The 18,183-nt window shown below is 35.1% G+C and overlaps 1 protein-coding gene across 1 annotated transcript; it reads left to right on the top strand.

The window, feature by feature from the left end:
* The first annotated feature begins 15,269 nt into the window (after window positions 1–15,269).
* Window positions 15,270–17,977, top strand: LOC132562116 (collectin-12-like). Its single transcript, XM_060226842.1, has 3 exons — window positions 15,270–15,728; window positions 17,186–17,230; window positions 17,841–17,977. Exons 1-3 carry the CDS (start codon window positions 15,512–15,514, stop codon window positions 17,951–17,953), a joined length of 375 nt encoding a protein of 124 aa, XP_060082825.1. The 5' UTR covers window positions 15,270–15,511; the 3' UTR covers window positions 17,954–17,977.
* The last annotated feature ends 206 nt before the right edge of the window (window positions 17,978–18,183 follow it).

Genomic DNA, 18,183 nt, shown 5'->3' with positions numbered 1-18,183 from the left:
TACTAAAACGTGTCTGTCTTGTCTTAAATGACAAAATCTTCTAAAACGTGTCTGCCTTGTCTTATATGACAAAATCTACTAAAACGTGTCTGTCGTGTCTTAATGACAAAATCTATGAAAACTTGTCTGCCTTGTCTTAAATGACAAAATCTTCGAAAACGTGTCTGCCTTGTCTTAAATGACAAAATCTACTAAAACGTGTCTGCCTTGTCTTAAATGACAAAATCTACTAAAACGTGTCTGCCTTGTCTTAAATGACAAAATCTGCGATGGTTCATTAAACATCACCAAATATAAACACCGAAAATTGAATTGACAATGTTGAGTCTCACATTTAGCGGCCCAAGTTGCTGACGCGTTCGACCTCACGAAGTGATGTAAAGAAACTTTCTATTTGTAAACCAAACACTATCATCGCCATACGAATGTTTTTAAGAATTAGTTAGTTGGTATGTTGGTAACCATCATGACAACAACATATCATCACCATGATAACAACACATCATCATTATGACACCAACACATCTTCGTCATGACACTAACATTCAAAATGATTTATTAACCACAAATTGTCTTTATGTACTAGAACATTTCACCTTCCTGCCATGTGTTGAATATATATTTCAATAGCGATAAAAATTGTTTTAAATGACTTCTTCTTTTTCAGGTAATACGACTTTATTTCAATGTCCTAATGGATGTAAAGGTAAGTGTATTACGTCATTTAATGACGAAAAATTAAAATCTATACATCTATGTATATTAACAAATCGATAATCTATTTGAACAAATCGGTTTCTTATAATAAAGTGATGTGAAATACGCGGGATGTAGTATTAAAATATGCTGGCTATTTTATGGGGTTTTTTTCATTCCGAGAAGCTCCTCGTATCGTGGCGTGTTTCAATGTATGTTGTGGATTACGCACATATGTAATCGGTATGAAAACAACAATTATGATATATTGGCTGAGTGTCAATTGAAGGAAATCCATATTTTTTAAGGATATAGATTATACCGAATTTCATCGCTATTAAGACCCGTTTTTTATTCTTTGATGTTGATATAATTATTTAATTACTATGAATTAGTTTTGGATATCTCATGTCTAAATAGGTGAAAAGGGCGAACCTGGAATTCCCGGACCTAAAGGAAGCACTGGGGCAACAGGTGCAGTGGGACCGAAAGGGGATAGTGGACTAATCGGGCCTAGAGGACAGAAAGGGAATATAGGGATGCCTGGAACAACTGGCCAGAAAGGGGATTCTGGGCACTCTGGGGTAAGGGGGCCTAAAGGGGAGACTGGACTACGTGGTCCCGTTGGGTTAAAAGGGGAACCAGGAACATTTGGAAAGACAGGACCACAAGGCCCCATCGGTATGAAAGGTAGATTTGTGTTTATCAACAAACAAATAATACATTCTCATTATGATCGAAGTTGTTTATCGTCATTTTATCATCAAATACATAATATCAATGACAGAAGCCAGATGGTTGCTTGATGAACCAATTAAGACTTTAGATGTAGACCGTCCAATACGAAATGTCACGGTGGATCCATTGTTGTTGCCCTTGTGTCACCTCAAAACTAGCCAATGATCGCAACCGTACTGCAGTTAATATCAAGCATATTGCCTTTAACTGTAACGGAGAAAAAAAGAAAAGAAATCTTAGTTTAAAACATTTTAGAAATGACATTTTATTTCATGGTATAGAATTATTTATTCTAAGGAAGCAGTGGCTTGAATGGTATACCCGGATCTAAAGGAGAGACTGGCCACTTTTGGCTGCCGGGCCAGAAAGGAGAACCGGGTAACAGTTTTCAAAGTAGGTGGGCCAATAGAGTAATTTCAATTCTTCTACCGTATTTGACTTAGTGTGTGAGACTAGATGTTTCTATTACATGTATATAACGTGATGCATTGCATATTGGCGTTTTGGGATGTATTTGCTATTTATAAGACGAAGCTTAGTGATGAGGGCGGGATATATCGTAAGCGAAGTAAATTTGATAAGACAGATGTAGTAAATCAGGGTAGAAAAACACGACGGTTGCTCAGCAGAGGACACGAATTCAGGTAGTGTTGACTACGTGCAACGTGTAAATAAATGTTAAGTCATTATTATATTACAATACTGCCTTGCAGACGCATCGACGGCTAACAGCGTCTCATTTCACAAAACTACCAGCAGTATAATTAATCATAATTCCAAAATAAGTATGGTGAGGTATGTTTTTGTTATTTGTTATTTTAATGTATTTGTGTCGAAGTCTGATGTTTTTTTAAATAGATAATTATCTGAAAATGAAAGGAAAAACATGGATTTTGATGACGATTTTGTCAGTAAAAGAGACCAGATTTGATAACAAAATTGAAAATTATTTCTTTTAAAAAATCATACAGGGGACAGCTATGCATTATATAATGCATTTCAATGATAATTATGCGATATGTATATATTACTTATATTTACTCACGTGATTTCAAGTTTTTCTATCGTTAATTTTTTGCAATGGTTGTTGCTACAGAATATATTTGTTTCGTTTTTTTCCATTTACACAATTAAAAATATTATTCCTGACTCTTTGTTTCTATTTATGGGGAGAGGGGACGGATATATATTTTTATCCATATAAAATCAAGCATTTTCATTTTCATTTAATCTGTTTTTAAAATTGATAACAAAAGAAAGGTACAGAAGCTGTATTAATTAGTTAAAATCAAGCTGTTCTTTTAACGTGATTTTTTTATTCTGCCTAATGAATTTTCTGTCACTGATGTAGAGTAGCTTGGCCCTGGTTTTTGATCCATTATTGTACTTGTTATGTGTCATTTCGCCCTTACATGTTAACGATATTGTGCTGGTTGACCTGGTGTTGGGGTGCTGTTCTATGTATTCGTGTGTGCTGATGGGGCTGATGGAGAGAAGTTGATGTACTGACAAGTTTGTTATATACGAAAGCTTTTGTGTTGATTTTGTATGTTAGAGTTGTCTTATAATGTATACAATCTTTGTTTAAAGTCTCATACGATAATTTGATTTCAAATTTTATAAAGATGTACGATATTTAGATACTAAAGTATACTGTATAATATTTTCTCTCTCAGCCCAGACGGTCGCCTTCTATGTCATCTCTAAGACAACAGTTCATCACACTCATGAGATTATTGTGAGCGCCCCTGCACTTACTAACATCGGAAATGACTTCGATTCTTTTAGTGGAATATTCACGTGCGAAGTTCCTGGCGTTTACCTGTTTACCTGGTCTTTACAAGTTAGTCATGGACAATACGTGTATTCTCACCTTGATGTTAATGGAGTCCCCTGGAGTGATCTATCGGTAGCTGGGACTAATAGTTTCTCGAATACTGGGTCTCAGACAATAGTTGTAAGTTTATCACGTGGGGAAACAGCGCGCATCAGGCTCAGTTCTAACGACCTTGCTGCTGATACAGTTACAATTCATTTTACAGGAGTCCTTTTATCTTAAATTGTTACTTCGATTTACAGATTGATGTCTTCATATTTAGATCTTATTCTGAGAAAGATTTCTATTGGCCAAGATCCGTTCTAGCTACTACTTTTATAATATATGCCTTTTTATTATTGAAAGCATTTCCGAATTCTAAAATTTATCGATTATTTTATATAGAATATCGACTTCAAAATCCAACGTGAATATTTGTTCTGTATGAAAGTCTGACAGGACTAATATCTGTAAAATAGCGGCAGGATAAAACATTACCAATCTTTTATCATACCGCATGTGGTTGTTAAGTAAAATATATATTATATTAATATATAAATGATTCTGATTGCCATTTTTACTGTTGTTTGTGCTGTTATCACTTTTGAATCTTATAATATCAAATATTATTTGATTCTTTTTCATGATGTATTTGACCGATATATCCTGGGAAATAAGCATTCACCAACGCTAAATAGAACGGTATAACTGTTTAATATATATTAGATATATAAAATTTCTGATTTTTTTAAAATATAAATACATATATCAAAGCAACTTGCTGACTTGTGTAATTCAATGTCATATCAATAAAACATGTATAAAATTCCGAGATTATATAGACCATGTGTATAAAAATATAGACCATGTGTATAACAATATAGACCATGTGTATAACACTATAGACCATGTGTATAACAATATAGACCATGAAAATATAGACCATATGTATAGAAATATAGACCATATGTATAAAAATATAGACCATATGTATAAAAATATAGACCATATGTATAAAAATATAGACCATGTGTATAACAATATAGACCATGTGTATAAAAATATAGACCATGTGTATATAGACCATATGTATAAAAATATAGACCATATGTATTAAAAATATAGACCATGTGCATAAAAACATAGACCATATGTATAGACCATAAAAATATAGACCATGTGCATAACAATATAGACCATATGTATAACAATATAGACCATATGTATAAAAATATAGACCATGTGTATAACAATATAGACCATATGTATAACAATATAGACCATATGTATAAAAATATAGACCATGTGCATAAAAACATAGACCATGTGAATAAAAATATAGACCATATGTATAAAAATATAGACCATATGTATTAAAAAATAAACCATATGTATAAAAATATAGACCAGACCATATGTATAAAAATATAGACCATATGTATAAAAATATAGACCATATGTATTAAATATAGACCATGTGTATAACAATATAGACCATATGTATAACAATATAGACCATATGTATAAAAATATAGACCATGTGTATAACAATATAGACCATATGTATAACAATATAGACCATTTGTATAACAATATAGACCATTTGTATAAAAATATAGACCATATGTATGACAATATAGAACATATGTATAACAATATAGACCATGTGTATAACAATATAGACCATATGTATAAAATATAGACCATATGTATAACAATATAGACCATATGTATGAAAATATAGACCATTTGTATAAAAAATATAGACCATATGTAATAAATATACACCATATGTATAAAAATATAGACCATAAGTATAAAAATATAGACCATATGTATGAAAATATAGACCATATGTATAGAAATATAGACCATATGTATGACAATATAGACCATATGTATAACAATATAGACCATGTGTATAAAAATATAGACCATATGTATGACAATATAGACCATATGTATAACAATATAGACCATGTGTATAAAAACATAGACCATATATATAAAATTACTTAGGGTATCAAATATGATGTAGGTTCAGCAGAGAACTACCAAATATGACGACTCCCACTCTTTCAAATTACCTAATATCATAGATAAGTGACATATACACGTTTGTCATCAATGCAGCCACATGAACTATCAGGTCACAAAGATCAAATATTGTACATGGCAATTTATGCTTCTTTTCGTTATTTAACCGTTGCAAAATACTGCTTTCATTACATGCCCTAGTTTCATTATTTCTTACACATGAATAACATAGAGAATATACACTGTCACAAATATATATTTAAGTTAATATGCAATTACCATGAAGTTGCACAGAAGAAAGCAAGATCGTGATTCTGAAATTCTTATGCTTTGATTTTAAAAGGAAAGAGACGATGCTACGGCTATATTTGTATGAAACGTTGCCGTATGAATTTTTCTCAATAAACAAAAGGCAGTAAAGCTTGGCCTGTTCTATAAAGAAGTGCAAAACAAAACAAAAACATGCATCAGATAATTACATAAGTATGTCAAAAGCATGAGTATATTCTGAACTGAGAAAGCAAACATGACATTCTGGTTACAGCAAAAGTCGGGAACTAAAAATCCACCTACAGTCTCTACCACCGGCAATTTCGAAGCTTGTACCAAAAACTCACAAGCTAATAGCATCATTATTATAAACGATCAATAATGAATTAATTCCAAAGAAAATACCATTATCATGACATGTGATATCAAATTTCTCATAAATGGGTATAATAAAATGTAGAAAAGGTCAATATTTGTATCTAGAAATCGAATTTCAGCTGTTTCTATATCACAATACTGGTAATTATGATTAAATCTAAGGGCAAATTTAAGAGGTCACATCAGTATAGAACTAAAACAATGCAAGAGATTGTGGCAAGGCTAAAAAATATACACATATGTTAGATATTCTAAGGAAATTATTAAACATAAGCAAATCAAGATGTAATTTGATTAAGAGGTTAATATATACTCTTTACAATGTTTTTCGATCACTATGGTTTTTTCATAATCGTCTCCTGGGTTTCCAAACATTATTCCCTTAACATCACTGTCGAGTCTTAGAAGCAGTGTAACGTGCACACTGGTCGGAACCTATCTGGTCACTCGGGATATGATGTGCTTATACCTGCTCAGTCGTCATCAACACTACATAAAACTACTACTGTGACACCCACACTCAATCAGTAAAGTAAGCGAAGAAACAGTTGCCTGCTTCATGCCATGGCTCTATCTATTATACAAAACAATTATAACGCATGCAAAAGCCCATTTGATTTGGCATCGTTAGCTTTGATTTTCAAGCGCACCGGCACACTTCATCTATATACTGTCTTGCAACTTCGCAGTGCACAGTTTGTGCATACTGCACACCACCGCATCTCTTATATGGTTACAGCGTACAAGTTCTCTCGTAAGAGCGATAATTTGTTTAACTAGGAACTGCTCCAAGCTTTCGTATATGACTGACTTCCCGACTAGTACGACCAACGGTCACTTGTTCAGTATGCCGTATATCTTCTAGGAAGAAGACGCTTACTCTGCTGGAACACCTGGTCTTATTCTTTTACAGGGGTCTCCCTGTAAGCTTTTCTTCAGGTCATATGCTGAGAAAGAAGTTTGTATTATGATTATGTTGACATGTTAGCATTTTCTAATTTTTTTCTCACTTAGAGAAACTGTGTTTTGACTGTATTAGATCGACATGAATTGGATCGAATAATCATTTCAGCTTCATGATAAGCAAACAAGAAGAAATAGAGGTGAATTATCGATCCAATGCTGATGTCAAAATAATTGCTTGATAAGATCAAGATTAGCAATTTTATCGGTAACATTATATATATCGTATTTCCTCTTCATTATCATAAAGGTAGCAGTTATATTTTATGTGATTGCAGTGGAAGTATTTTATTTTCAAATCATTGTTCTTTACTACATTAAACCATTCCGTCACTCCGTTTTTACGTTTATTGATACGTAACATACTGTTATGTTGTCATCGACCCGCAATAACAGACCAAAACATAATCAGACCAGAGAGTATAAATACGGGAACATTGCTAACATCTTTCGGAAACTTAAAACGTGCTGTCGAGCTATATCGAGCGTCTAACATCAGCTGGAATATAATGTAGAAGTCACTATGGAAAAGATAACCTGTTCTGGATAATATTATCATTAGCCAGCCTCTGTGAATATAATTGACAAAGTTATCTTTCTTACTATGAAGTCGGCAAGTCATTTCATCATTGTTTGTATAGTTATGACACTTTTCTCAAACTCAGATTGTAACACCAATCTTCAGAATTGTCAAAATTATTTTCACTCTTGTTTCAGCGGAAGTATATATACACATTGCTACTGTGACTCGCTCTGTGAATACTTCAGTGATTGTTGTTTTGATGCAGAAAATATGACAAAACAAAGCTCAGGATATGAAGACAAACAACGGACATATCTCGATAGGACTTCTTGTGAAGATTTCATTATAGAAAGGAAAGGTATGACAAGTTCTTTTAGAGGAACCTTCATGGTAACATCGTGTCCAGACACTTTGAATGTTGAAGAAAACGTGAAAGAGAAATGTACAAAGACTTTGTCTGATGGTGATGTTATTGACATTTTACCTGTAACAGATGTATCTTCAAATATCACCTTCAAAAACTGACACTGTGCAGAATGCAATGGGATAACAGACTGGGTTCCTTGGTTATTAGAATCATATTGTGAAATTTATCAGTTAACCTATAACGGAAAACAGAACACGTCTTCACTGCTAGATTTACTCAGGTTAAGATTCAATAATAAAATTTGTAGTTTCCTGTTTGTGGCACCAAAGTATATAAAGCAACGTTATTGTTTCCGTAACATCAGATATAATCTTCGGAATACGTTAACGCCTGGTGCTAACACAACAACGTGTGGAACGCATGTGCTAACACCGATCATTTACAATAATACCGCGTTTAGGACTTTACAGTGCTTTCGCGATAGCATTGGTCTTAACTATTCGACGATATCCAAATCAATCAATTGTTTTGTGGAACTGAATGCAAACATGGGCGTGCCAAATAGTTTACACGCAATGAAGAGTCTGGTCGATTTATCATCCTTGGTAAAGCATATTCCCTCTAAAGCACAATGTGGAGAAAAACAAGTTTTTCTTTCTGAAAAGGTAAGTGAGTAGACCGCTGAGATGAGCAATACATCAAAACCAACATCAATAAAGATATGTACTAAGATATACATATATATCATAAAAAATGATTGTATAACTATGATTAAACACCTCATCAACTTCTTCAGTAACTTAATCAGAATAAAACCCTTTATTTCAAAAACATGACGATTCTCTTAAATTGGCAATTGCTTGTATAAAACTGACAAAGAAAAAGAGTGGTGATGTGGAAATTAAACAAAACACGGAGGCAAAACTATGCTGCCAACTTGAATCCTTATCATTACCATGTGCCAACGTATTTAGTGTTTTAAAAACAAACAAATTATGATATATGTATCAATAGACAAATCGATGAGTTATTGAAATTTAAATACAAAGAATAAAAATGAAAAAGACACATTTATGTTTATTTGAAAACGATTGCAGTTCAATTGTATAAAATTTGCTTATGTTTCAGGAATGCCTTTTTGCAAATATATCTCACAAGTATACATTTATATATTATTTATATATTTGTACGTTTCATCCGTCAGTAAAACTCAATTAGACCTGTATTTTAACTGATCGCCATTTCCGCAGAAACTTTTTATCAACACCAGAAACAGTGTCAATTTTGAGTCAAACGTGTTAACAATTGTTCTTACATAGGTGCTCTGCAAGCGGTTGTATTGTCCAGCCAACATGGAACCATATTGGGGTCGGTGCCGAAATATATTATTAAGTTCTGATAGCAAAATTCTGGACTTATTATTCGAAGTAGACTTTGACTTTTCAATTGATAATCGGTTTATCATTGAACTACATGATGTGATACTGAAAATCCAAAGGAAACTGAGCGATTGTATTAATTACAGAGACGTAATTCGTGCAAGAAGGGTTGAGGACCATCTAATCAGAGGGAATCTGGAGACAAGTGGAAAGGTTTGTTACATGGTGATAATGCGATTACCGCTTAAGAAGAAAACGGGATCTAATTGTAGCATGGAATACGAAAGAGGGTTGGTAAGGAGCGTTGTTGCAAATCATAGTCACATTTCCTCGAGAGGATTCCAAATTCACCATATTAATGACGTCACTAATTCCTCATGTCTTTCTAATACATCCCTCCTTAATCCTGTTTATGTTATGGACCTATATTGGAGTGAAAATCAGTTTCCCTGTCCTGCTGTAAGGGTCGATTTGTACAATGACAAAGAGGACTTGTATAATTCCTTTGAGTTAAATGGAACAATACTAAATGCATCCGATGTTGTGTTTACTAATGGTGGTTATTACGTGTGTATAAAGACCTACCTTTCTATATACAACATCGTTACCGAGGAAGACAACAAACATTACAGGACCATCATCAGCACTGTTGGTACCTGTGTATCTATGTTATGTTTGATATACTGTATGGTACAACATTGTGTTGTCCCCTTCATGAGGAATGGTAAATTAGATTTGATATTTGTATTGGCTTGTTTCATACTCCTTGCTCAAACATGTGTTTTGATAATATCTCATTTCAATACCGAGCTATGTAGCTGGCTTGCTATGCTTCACCACTTTCTATTGATAGGCACATTTGTGTTTATGTTTCTTTGTTCCTTACGTATGGCCAGACAGCTAACCAGCTTGGAGAATCATAGTTTATTTGAGAACTATTTGACTACAGGTAAATATACTTTCTTTGGTTTAATAATTAGTATTATCATTGTTTCAACCACAAAGATAACGAATATATATTTTGCAACATCAGAAAATTGGTATGGTGGAAATTCGTGCTTTATTTTGAATCCATATGCTTTTATGATACCGATTTCATTGCTTCTTTGTGGAAACATCGTTGTATCTGTCTGTTTGATTCATCACTTATCTACCACTTCTATACCAACTACATCCGGAACATTTAGACCTAACTTGGCTTTATTTATTAAGATTTCAACACTCATTTGGCTCTGTTGGGTTATCGGTATTGTTGCTGCCGTTGTGGAACCGGAAGTGCGTATTATCATATTTGAGAATATGTCAAGTTTGCATGGAATGGTTATAACCTTTTGTTTTACATGCAGTCGTCGGTTTTTTATGTTCTACAAAAACTTATGTCAGAAAAATAATAATTCTAGTGTAATGTAACCTTTACAAAAAAATCGCCAATATTTGTATTGAAAACTGTATTTACTGGTTTAACTGTACTAAAGATATATAAGGGAATAGCGCCTTTAAACACAAGTAGAGTAAGATACTTGTACAGTACAGCCAAACAATAAATCTTACTGCATATTACTGCTGTTTCGTCCTACTAAGACTCGTCAGTGATGCCAAGGGCCTAGATTTTGAAGCCTTGAAGGAGACTGAGGAAAATGCAAAGTAATCGAGAAAAGTAAAAATCTGGACGGGGAGGGGCATCACCTTCAAAATTAAGTATATATCGTAATCTTCATAGATCTAGAAATAGAACAAAGCCAGGTACATGTGAACAGTCTGAACCGTGACACTAATCGAATGAATTAAAATGTGGGATGCAGGTTACGGCATATATCGGGGACTAAAAGTCCAGCAGCAGTATCTACCGCCTGTAATCTGGAACATTGTACAAATTAATGGAATGTGTGTTGACATTAATATTCCGGTTCCTTTTGTTTTCTCATTGTGCATTGTGAGGTCTGTTTGTCCAGTATACAACAATGGTTATTTTGTAACGCTTTTGTGTTTTTAAACATTTTTTTAAACGAAGTCACGTTAGTGTGATAATATAACATTTAGATATTACAAAAGGAAATAATACGTGCAGCTGTTGAATCGAACAACATTACACAATATGTGCACGCGATGTCTGTACGATGTTAGCGATCACACCTCTGTGTGCACGTTTTGTGGTTCTATTTCACAAACGTGAGATTCTTTCGCGGTTGATGTAAATTTAGAAATGACTTACAGTTGAGTGTGGGATAGGGTTTGGTTATTTTCTAAATAATAAAACTAAGTTTATTCCCTAATTAAGTCACGTGTTGTTTGTAGATCTGTCCAATACAGACTGAGTAGTGTTTTGTTTACAAAATACCACACGTGACCAGCTTTAATGTAAACCATCCATTATACATGTATATAAATCATATATGTAAACATTAAATGGACATCTTCTTTTTGTCACAACAATGTATGAAATAAAATCGCATACAGTCAGAAAGGAAATTTGTTTTCATTACTGGTATTTTACTCCGATTTTAGGCTAAACGTACTCAGTACGCATAGCTAGCTATTGCGACGGCCTTTCAGAAGCTTCTATCTTTCAATTTAAAATGAAAGTATTTTTTTCATATACTAAAATTTAAATATACATGATTTCAAGTGTATGTGATGTCCACGCCGAAAGATAAGGAAACAGCTACACGTACACAATGAATTCATCATCTCACAATAGGGATGACGTCATAACTCCACATTAAGTAAAATGAATCACAAGAGACAGGAAACGACTGCCCCTGCTTGAAATGCTTACTTCCTTGTCAAGTGTGTGCGGTATTATGATGATCTCCGAGTCAAATCTGAGTCTTATCGAAGCGTTTTCCGTCCCTTCATATTTTATGGAATAAAACTAAATTAAGAAGATAAACTAGCACCACAATAAACACATGAAATACATATGTCACCATATCATTTTACTCCCAGGATCACATAGTGCTACATACTTACATAATGTATAAACTACTGACCCAGCTTTTGACTGTTTTAAGGAAGTAATTAGTTTGTTCAGTTAATTCTCGTTAAAAAGATAATAAATATATAAACATCACATGCATAACACCCCGTGGCCGTCAGATAGATACAGCAGTATGTTGTGGCCGTCAGATATATACAGCAGTATGTTGTGGCCGTCAGATAGATACAGCAGTATGTTGTGGCCGTCAGATATATACAGCAGTATGTTGTGGCCGTCAGATAGATACAGCAGTATGTTGTAGCCGTCAGATAGATACAACAGTATGCTGTGGCCGTCAGATATATACAGCAGTATGTTGTAGCCGTCAGATAGATACAGCAGTATGTTGTGGCCGTCAGATAGATACAGCAGTATGTTGCGGTCATCAGATCGACACAGCAGTATGATATGGCCTTCAGATAGATACAGCAGTTTGTTTGAGCCGTCAGATAGATACAGGGGTATGTTGTGGCCGTCAGATAGATACAGCAGTATGTTGTAGCCGTCAGATCGATACAGCAGTATGTTGTGGTCGTCAGATAGATACAGCAGTATGTTGTGGTCGTCAGATAGATACAGCAGTATGTTGCGGTCGTCAGATCGACACAGCAGTATGATATGGCCTTCAGATAGATACAGCAGTATGTTTGAGCCGTCAGATAGATACAGGGGTATGTTGTGGCCGTCAGATAGATACAGCAGTATGTTGTAGCCGTCAGATAGATACAGCAGTATGTTGTAGCCGTCAGATAGATACAGCAGTATGTTGTGGCCGTCAGATAGATACAGCAGTATGTTGCGGTCGTCAGATCGATACAGCAGTATGATATGGCCTTCAGATAGATACAGCAGTATGTTGGAGCCGTCAGATAGATACAGGGGTATGTTGTGGCCGTCAGATAGATACAGCAGTATGTTGTAGCCGTCAGATAGATACAGCAGTATGCTGTAGCCGTCAGATAGATACAGGAGTTTGTTGTAGTCGTCAGATCGATACATCAGTATGATGTGGCCGTCCGATAGGTACAGCAGTATGCTGTAGCCGTCAGATAGATACAGCAGTATGTTGGAGCCGTCAGAAAGATACAGCAGTATGTTGTAGCCGTCAGATAGATACAGCAGTATGTTGTGGCCGTCAGATAGATACAGCAGTATGTTGTAGCCGTCAGATAGATACAGCAGTATGTTGTAGCCGTCAGATAGATACAGCAGTATGTTGTAGCAGTCAGATAGATACAGCAGTATGTTGGAGGCGTCGGATAGATACAGGGGTATATTGTAGCCGTCAGATAGATACAGCAGTATGTTGCGGCCGTCAGATAGATATTAATATGGTGGCAATCGTTTAGGTTGGAGCAGATGCTCAACATCGACACTGGATACATCTATTGTAACGACAAACTTAAATGTGTCACCGAAATGTGAAATGGAGCGTACGACAATGATGATCTTTCTCTGCTTCAATAGAGTGTGCCGGTAATTTCAGAATGGCGATAAAATTATAACTGTTACAGTAGGTGGTATCCATAATCTAGGAATCAACATCACAGCTGAAGGAAATCACATGGTATTGTCTCCAGTCTTTACTGGATAAATCTATAGAAAATGATACAGATCCAAATCTCCGTTTGAAAGAAAACGGCTGACGATTTTGAATGAGGCTCCCGTCTCTTTTTTATGCATCTTCACAATGTCTTTTTTCCGATCTGCTTTACGGAATAAATACCTTAACTTCAGACAAACATGACGAGTCATCTTAAGCCTTTTCAAATGCATCGATCTACATCCTGACCCGAATCTATCGACAACTTGACTGGAAAGTGGGCGGAGCTTCTACGCCACCAATGGTGGAAAGAAGCGTTTTGGTTGGATAAGAACATGTGAGGGACCTTTTCGATAAAAAAAATCAGTTTTTAGTTTTTGTTGAATTTCGTTGATAATGCAATAATTACATCACTTTTGGTCTTAAATTCTTTTAAAATGGGTTACCAGATATACCAGATATTGTCTCGTCTTAAAACAAATTCATAATGAGATCTGCATTACATACATAAAAAAGCAGGCATACTATCCCCTAATCTAAACGAAAGAAAATCTATTTTACACATACAAATCATATCAAAGGATAAAATGTAACATACGTCAATATCGTTTGAGCATTTGCAACAAAAAAATCCTCCTCGTATCTCCCTCTAGGAAGCTTGGTAACACCCTCGCATCTTTTTCTAGAAGAGAGGAGAAGAGAGTTAAAAAGTCTTCATTTCAGTACGCCGAGTGAGATAATGACTCATGCAAAATAGACAACAACGTATAAAGACGTTAATTTCGTCTTAACAAGACTCTTCAATGATGCTACGTCATACGGCTGTTTCGTCTTAACAAGACTCTTCAATGATGCTACGTCATACGGCTGTTTCGTCTTAACAAGACTCTTAAATAATGCTACGTAATACAGCTGTTTCGCCTTAACAAGACTCGTCAGTGATGTTACGTCATACAGCTGTTTCGCCTTAACAAGACTCGTCAGTGATACTACGTCATACAGCTGTTTCGCCTTAACAAGACTCGTCAGTGATACTACGTCATACAACTATTTCGCCTTAACAAGACTCGTCAGTGATGCTATGTCATACAGTTGTTTCGCCTTAACAAAACTCGTCAGTAATGCTATGTCATACAGCTTTTTCGCCTTAACAAGACTCGTCAGTGATAATATTTCATACAGTTGTTTCTTCTTAACAAAACTCGTCAGTGATGCTATGTCATACAACTGTTTCTTCTTAACAAAACTCGTCAGTGATGCTATGTCATACAACTGTTTCTCCTTAACAAGACTCGTCAGTGATGCTATGTCATACAGCTTTTTCGCCTTAACAAGACTCGTCAGTGATAATATTTCATACAGTTGTTTCTTCTTAATAAGACTCGTCAATGATGCTTGAACCGAAATACCGGGATATCCTCTTATATTCTGACAAGTCGTTACCATCGACTCTCTTTCAAATCCGGAAAGTAAATGTGATTATACTACATCCTCCCTCGTAAACACACACATGTATCAAACCTTAGCTAGCATTGACAAAAATGTAGTACTTTGTGGGATGAACCAACTGGTAAACAACCACGAAAAAACAGGAAGACTAAACTATTGAAACCGACTAAGAATGCACTTATGCAAATCAGTGACAGACCACTCGGCCAGTTAGACATCAAGTGGTAAACCTGACGTGTGTAAAGCAATATGTTACAGCGTGGTATGGTAGTAAGTCATCAGAAAGACTATTAGTTACTATAAACACTGGGACAACGAATCATTCCGTGTAAGACCTAAAACTGCATAGCAATACGAGACAAAGAAGAATCCAGTATGAAATATGTGTGTTTAGTACTAGTATTGCTTCAAGTTAATGCGTCTTACCAACAGAAGATTCTTCCTGAACATAGAAGACGCCACTGTAATGCACTGCAAATAGCAGACATAATGGAGCATGCTTTACCAGAGATACGCAGCATTCTGCACTCTGAGTTGGGATATATCAGAAGGCAAATTGATGAGGTCAAGGCTTCTTTCGGAATCGTAAAAGGTGAGTGGATTAGAACTAAACTATCGATTAACATGAATAACATAGTGTTAATTAGTGGAATTAGTTGCATTAATACAATTTAATGCTTTAAAGGGTAAAAAAAGAAAAATCCCAAAATCACGATGGCCGAAAAGAGCCCGACAAAATTATTTGATTTTTTGTGTCGCCTGCAGAACTGGCGGACACTTAGGGATCACTTTGTCCGTCGTCACGCGTCGTCGTCGGCGGCGGCGTCGTCGTCCGTACGAAAGTTTTCCGGACTTTTTTCGGTAATGCTTTGAGTTATCAAAATGAAATTTGGCATATGGCTTTTCGTTGCAAGGGTACAGATTAAGTTCGATTCCCGGCTGTCTGTGACCCTTTTTGGCAGAGTTATGCCCCTTTCAACTTAGAAAATTTCCTGGGAATATTGTTTTCCGGACGTTTTTGGCTTATGCTTTGAGTTATCGAAATGAAATTTGGTATATGGCTTCTTGTTGCCAGGATACATATTAAGTTTGATTTCTGGCTGTCTGTGACCCTTCTTGGCTGAGTTATGCCCCATTGAACTTGGAAAATTTCTCAGGAATATTGCTTTGCGCAGTTTTCCCTTTATGCTTCAAGTTATAGAAAGGAAATTTGGTATTACAACTTTATGGTTGATCGTTGCACATCCTGTTCAATTTCTGGGTGACCGTGACACTATATGCAGGCGACACATAAAGTTCCGAGAAACTCTTGACTGTACCTTGGTACACTTCTCTATGGTACACAGAAAGAAAAGTAGGACACAAAAATATGAAAAAGTGTAACGACGAAAAAGAGAGTTAAATAGATATCGGTATATTTTCGATATTTCCAATGTATTAATACATTTCCAGGCAATTATCTTACCTTGTTTCCTATAATTACACATCAGCTGAATGTACGAAAAGATAGTTTGGTAATCAAAACGATAGACATTCCCTACAATAAAATGTCGCTAGGTGTAATGACGACATTAGCAGGATGATATTTGTCATACTTGGTAACCTTTCATTCTGTTGGTTTCACCTGCTTCTGTACTATGGCTGTTTTCAGCCGTTATTCTGGTACAGAAACAATGAGATGATTTTTATACTTTCAAATCATTTTGTACTAACGATGATACACAAAGAAGTAAAATTTTACATCTTATTGTGACATGCAAAAATTGTACCACGGTGAAAAATGATATGAAATTCAATCATTTTGTCGGGCTCTTGTCGGCCATTGTATACAATACATTATCATACGCATGTTAAAACGTCTTTCTTTAGGATTTTATATAAGCCTGGTTTATCCGTCCAATGTATCCTATCTATCTTTAATAAGAAGGACTAATGAACTCAGGAACAGGGTCCCAGAATTCTAAATCTACGTTGGCGATTAATCGCATCTAACATACGTTTTAACAGCTTTATATTATCCCTAGTTTTTTCTTTCCTTTATTTCTGCAGGAGAACCAATTATTCGAGGAATGCCTGGACCTCAAGGGCTCCCAGGTAAGCTAATATTACTTTTTTGATTGAGTATAGCGAGTTCATGTGTCATTTCTGTTAAACAAAACTTATGAAATAACTGCTCACTGTTTCACTGGTAAAAGTTGAAAACATCTTCATTAAAAGTCTGCCTACAGTGCATCTTTATAAATTAACTGTTTTTGAATAGTTGGATGAAAAGTACTATACTTTTCCTGGCGGTTTAAGTTTTCTACAACAACAACAAAAATTAATATAAAATAACGAGATGAAATGCCTTTTTTATATTAGCTTCATTTTCATCGTATCTTTTCCTTGATATTCTGTTCTCGCATAATTCCTGGAAAACAGTATTTCTTTTGTTTATTTTCCATTATTTATTCTTTTTTTATTACACGAACAATTTGCAAAAATATCAAAATATTTTACCAATGTAGAGGGAAATCTGTAGTAAATCTGCAAACAAAAGCCTCTCCTGTCTTACAAATTAACACCAACGACTCATCACCAAATATAATGTTTATCATTTAATATGGCAAAATGTTAATGTTCCTAAACAACAGGTGAACATGAACACAGTTTGGTTCAATTGTTAGTAAATACAGTAATACTTGCCACTATTTGTCATAACCAGGTGTACCTGGAATTCGTGGATTGAAAGGTGACCGTGGGGAAACAGGACCATATGGTCCAGCAGGTCTCCCTGGAGAACCTGGCCTGGATGGAGAGCCTGGTTTAACAGGTTAGAACATATCAACATATTTGTTATGTAATCCTAAAAGCCATTTATAACTGATTAAAAGTCCACCTTACTTTGATTCTATTTCAAGCTTATTTTCTTCCATTCAAAAGTTTCTCAATTTAAAAAAAAGCAAAAGCAAAGTACATGACCTTTTGACATTATAGTTTGTGACAGCAACAAGTACATGAACATTGGCCATTTTAGTTTGTGACAGCAACAAGTACATGAACATTGG

The sequence above is a fragment of the Ylistrum balloti genome, unplaced genomic scaffold (genome assembly GCF_031769215.1).
Source record: "Ylistrum balloti isolate Yb309-2 unplaced genomic scaffold, AGI_CSIRO_Ybal_v1 Utg371346, whole genome shotgun sequence".
Lineage (NCBI taxonomy): Eukaryota > Metazoa > Mollusca > Bivalvia > Pectinida > Pectinidae > Ylistrum > Ylistrum balloti.
This window is presented reverse-complemented; position numbering and strand designations above follow the sequence as displayed.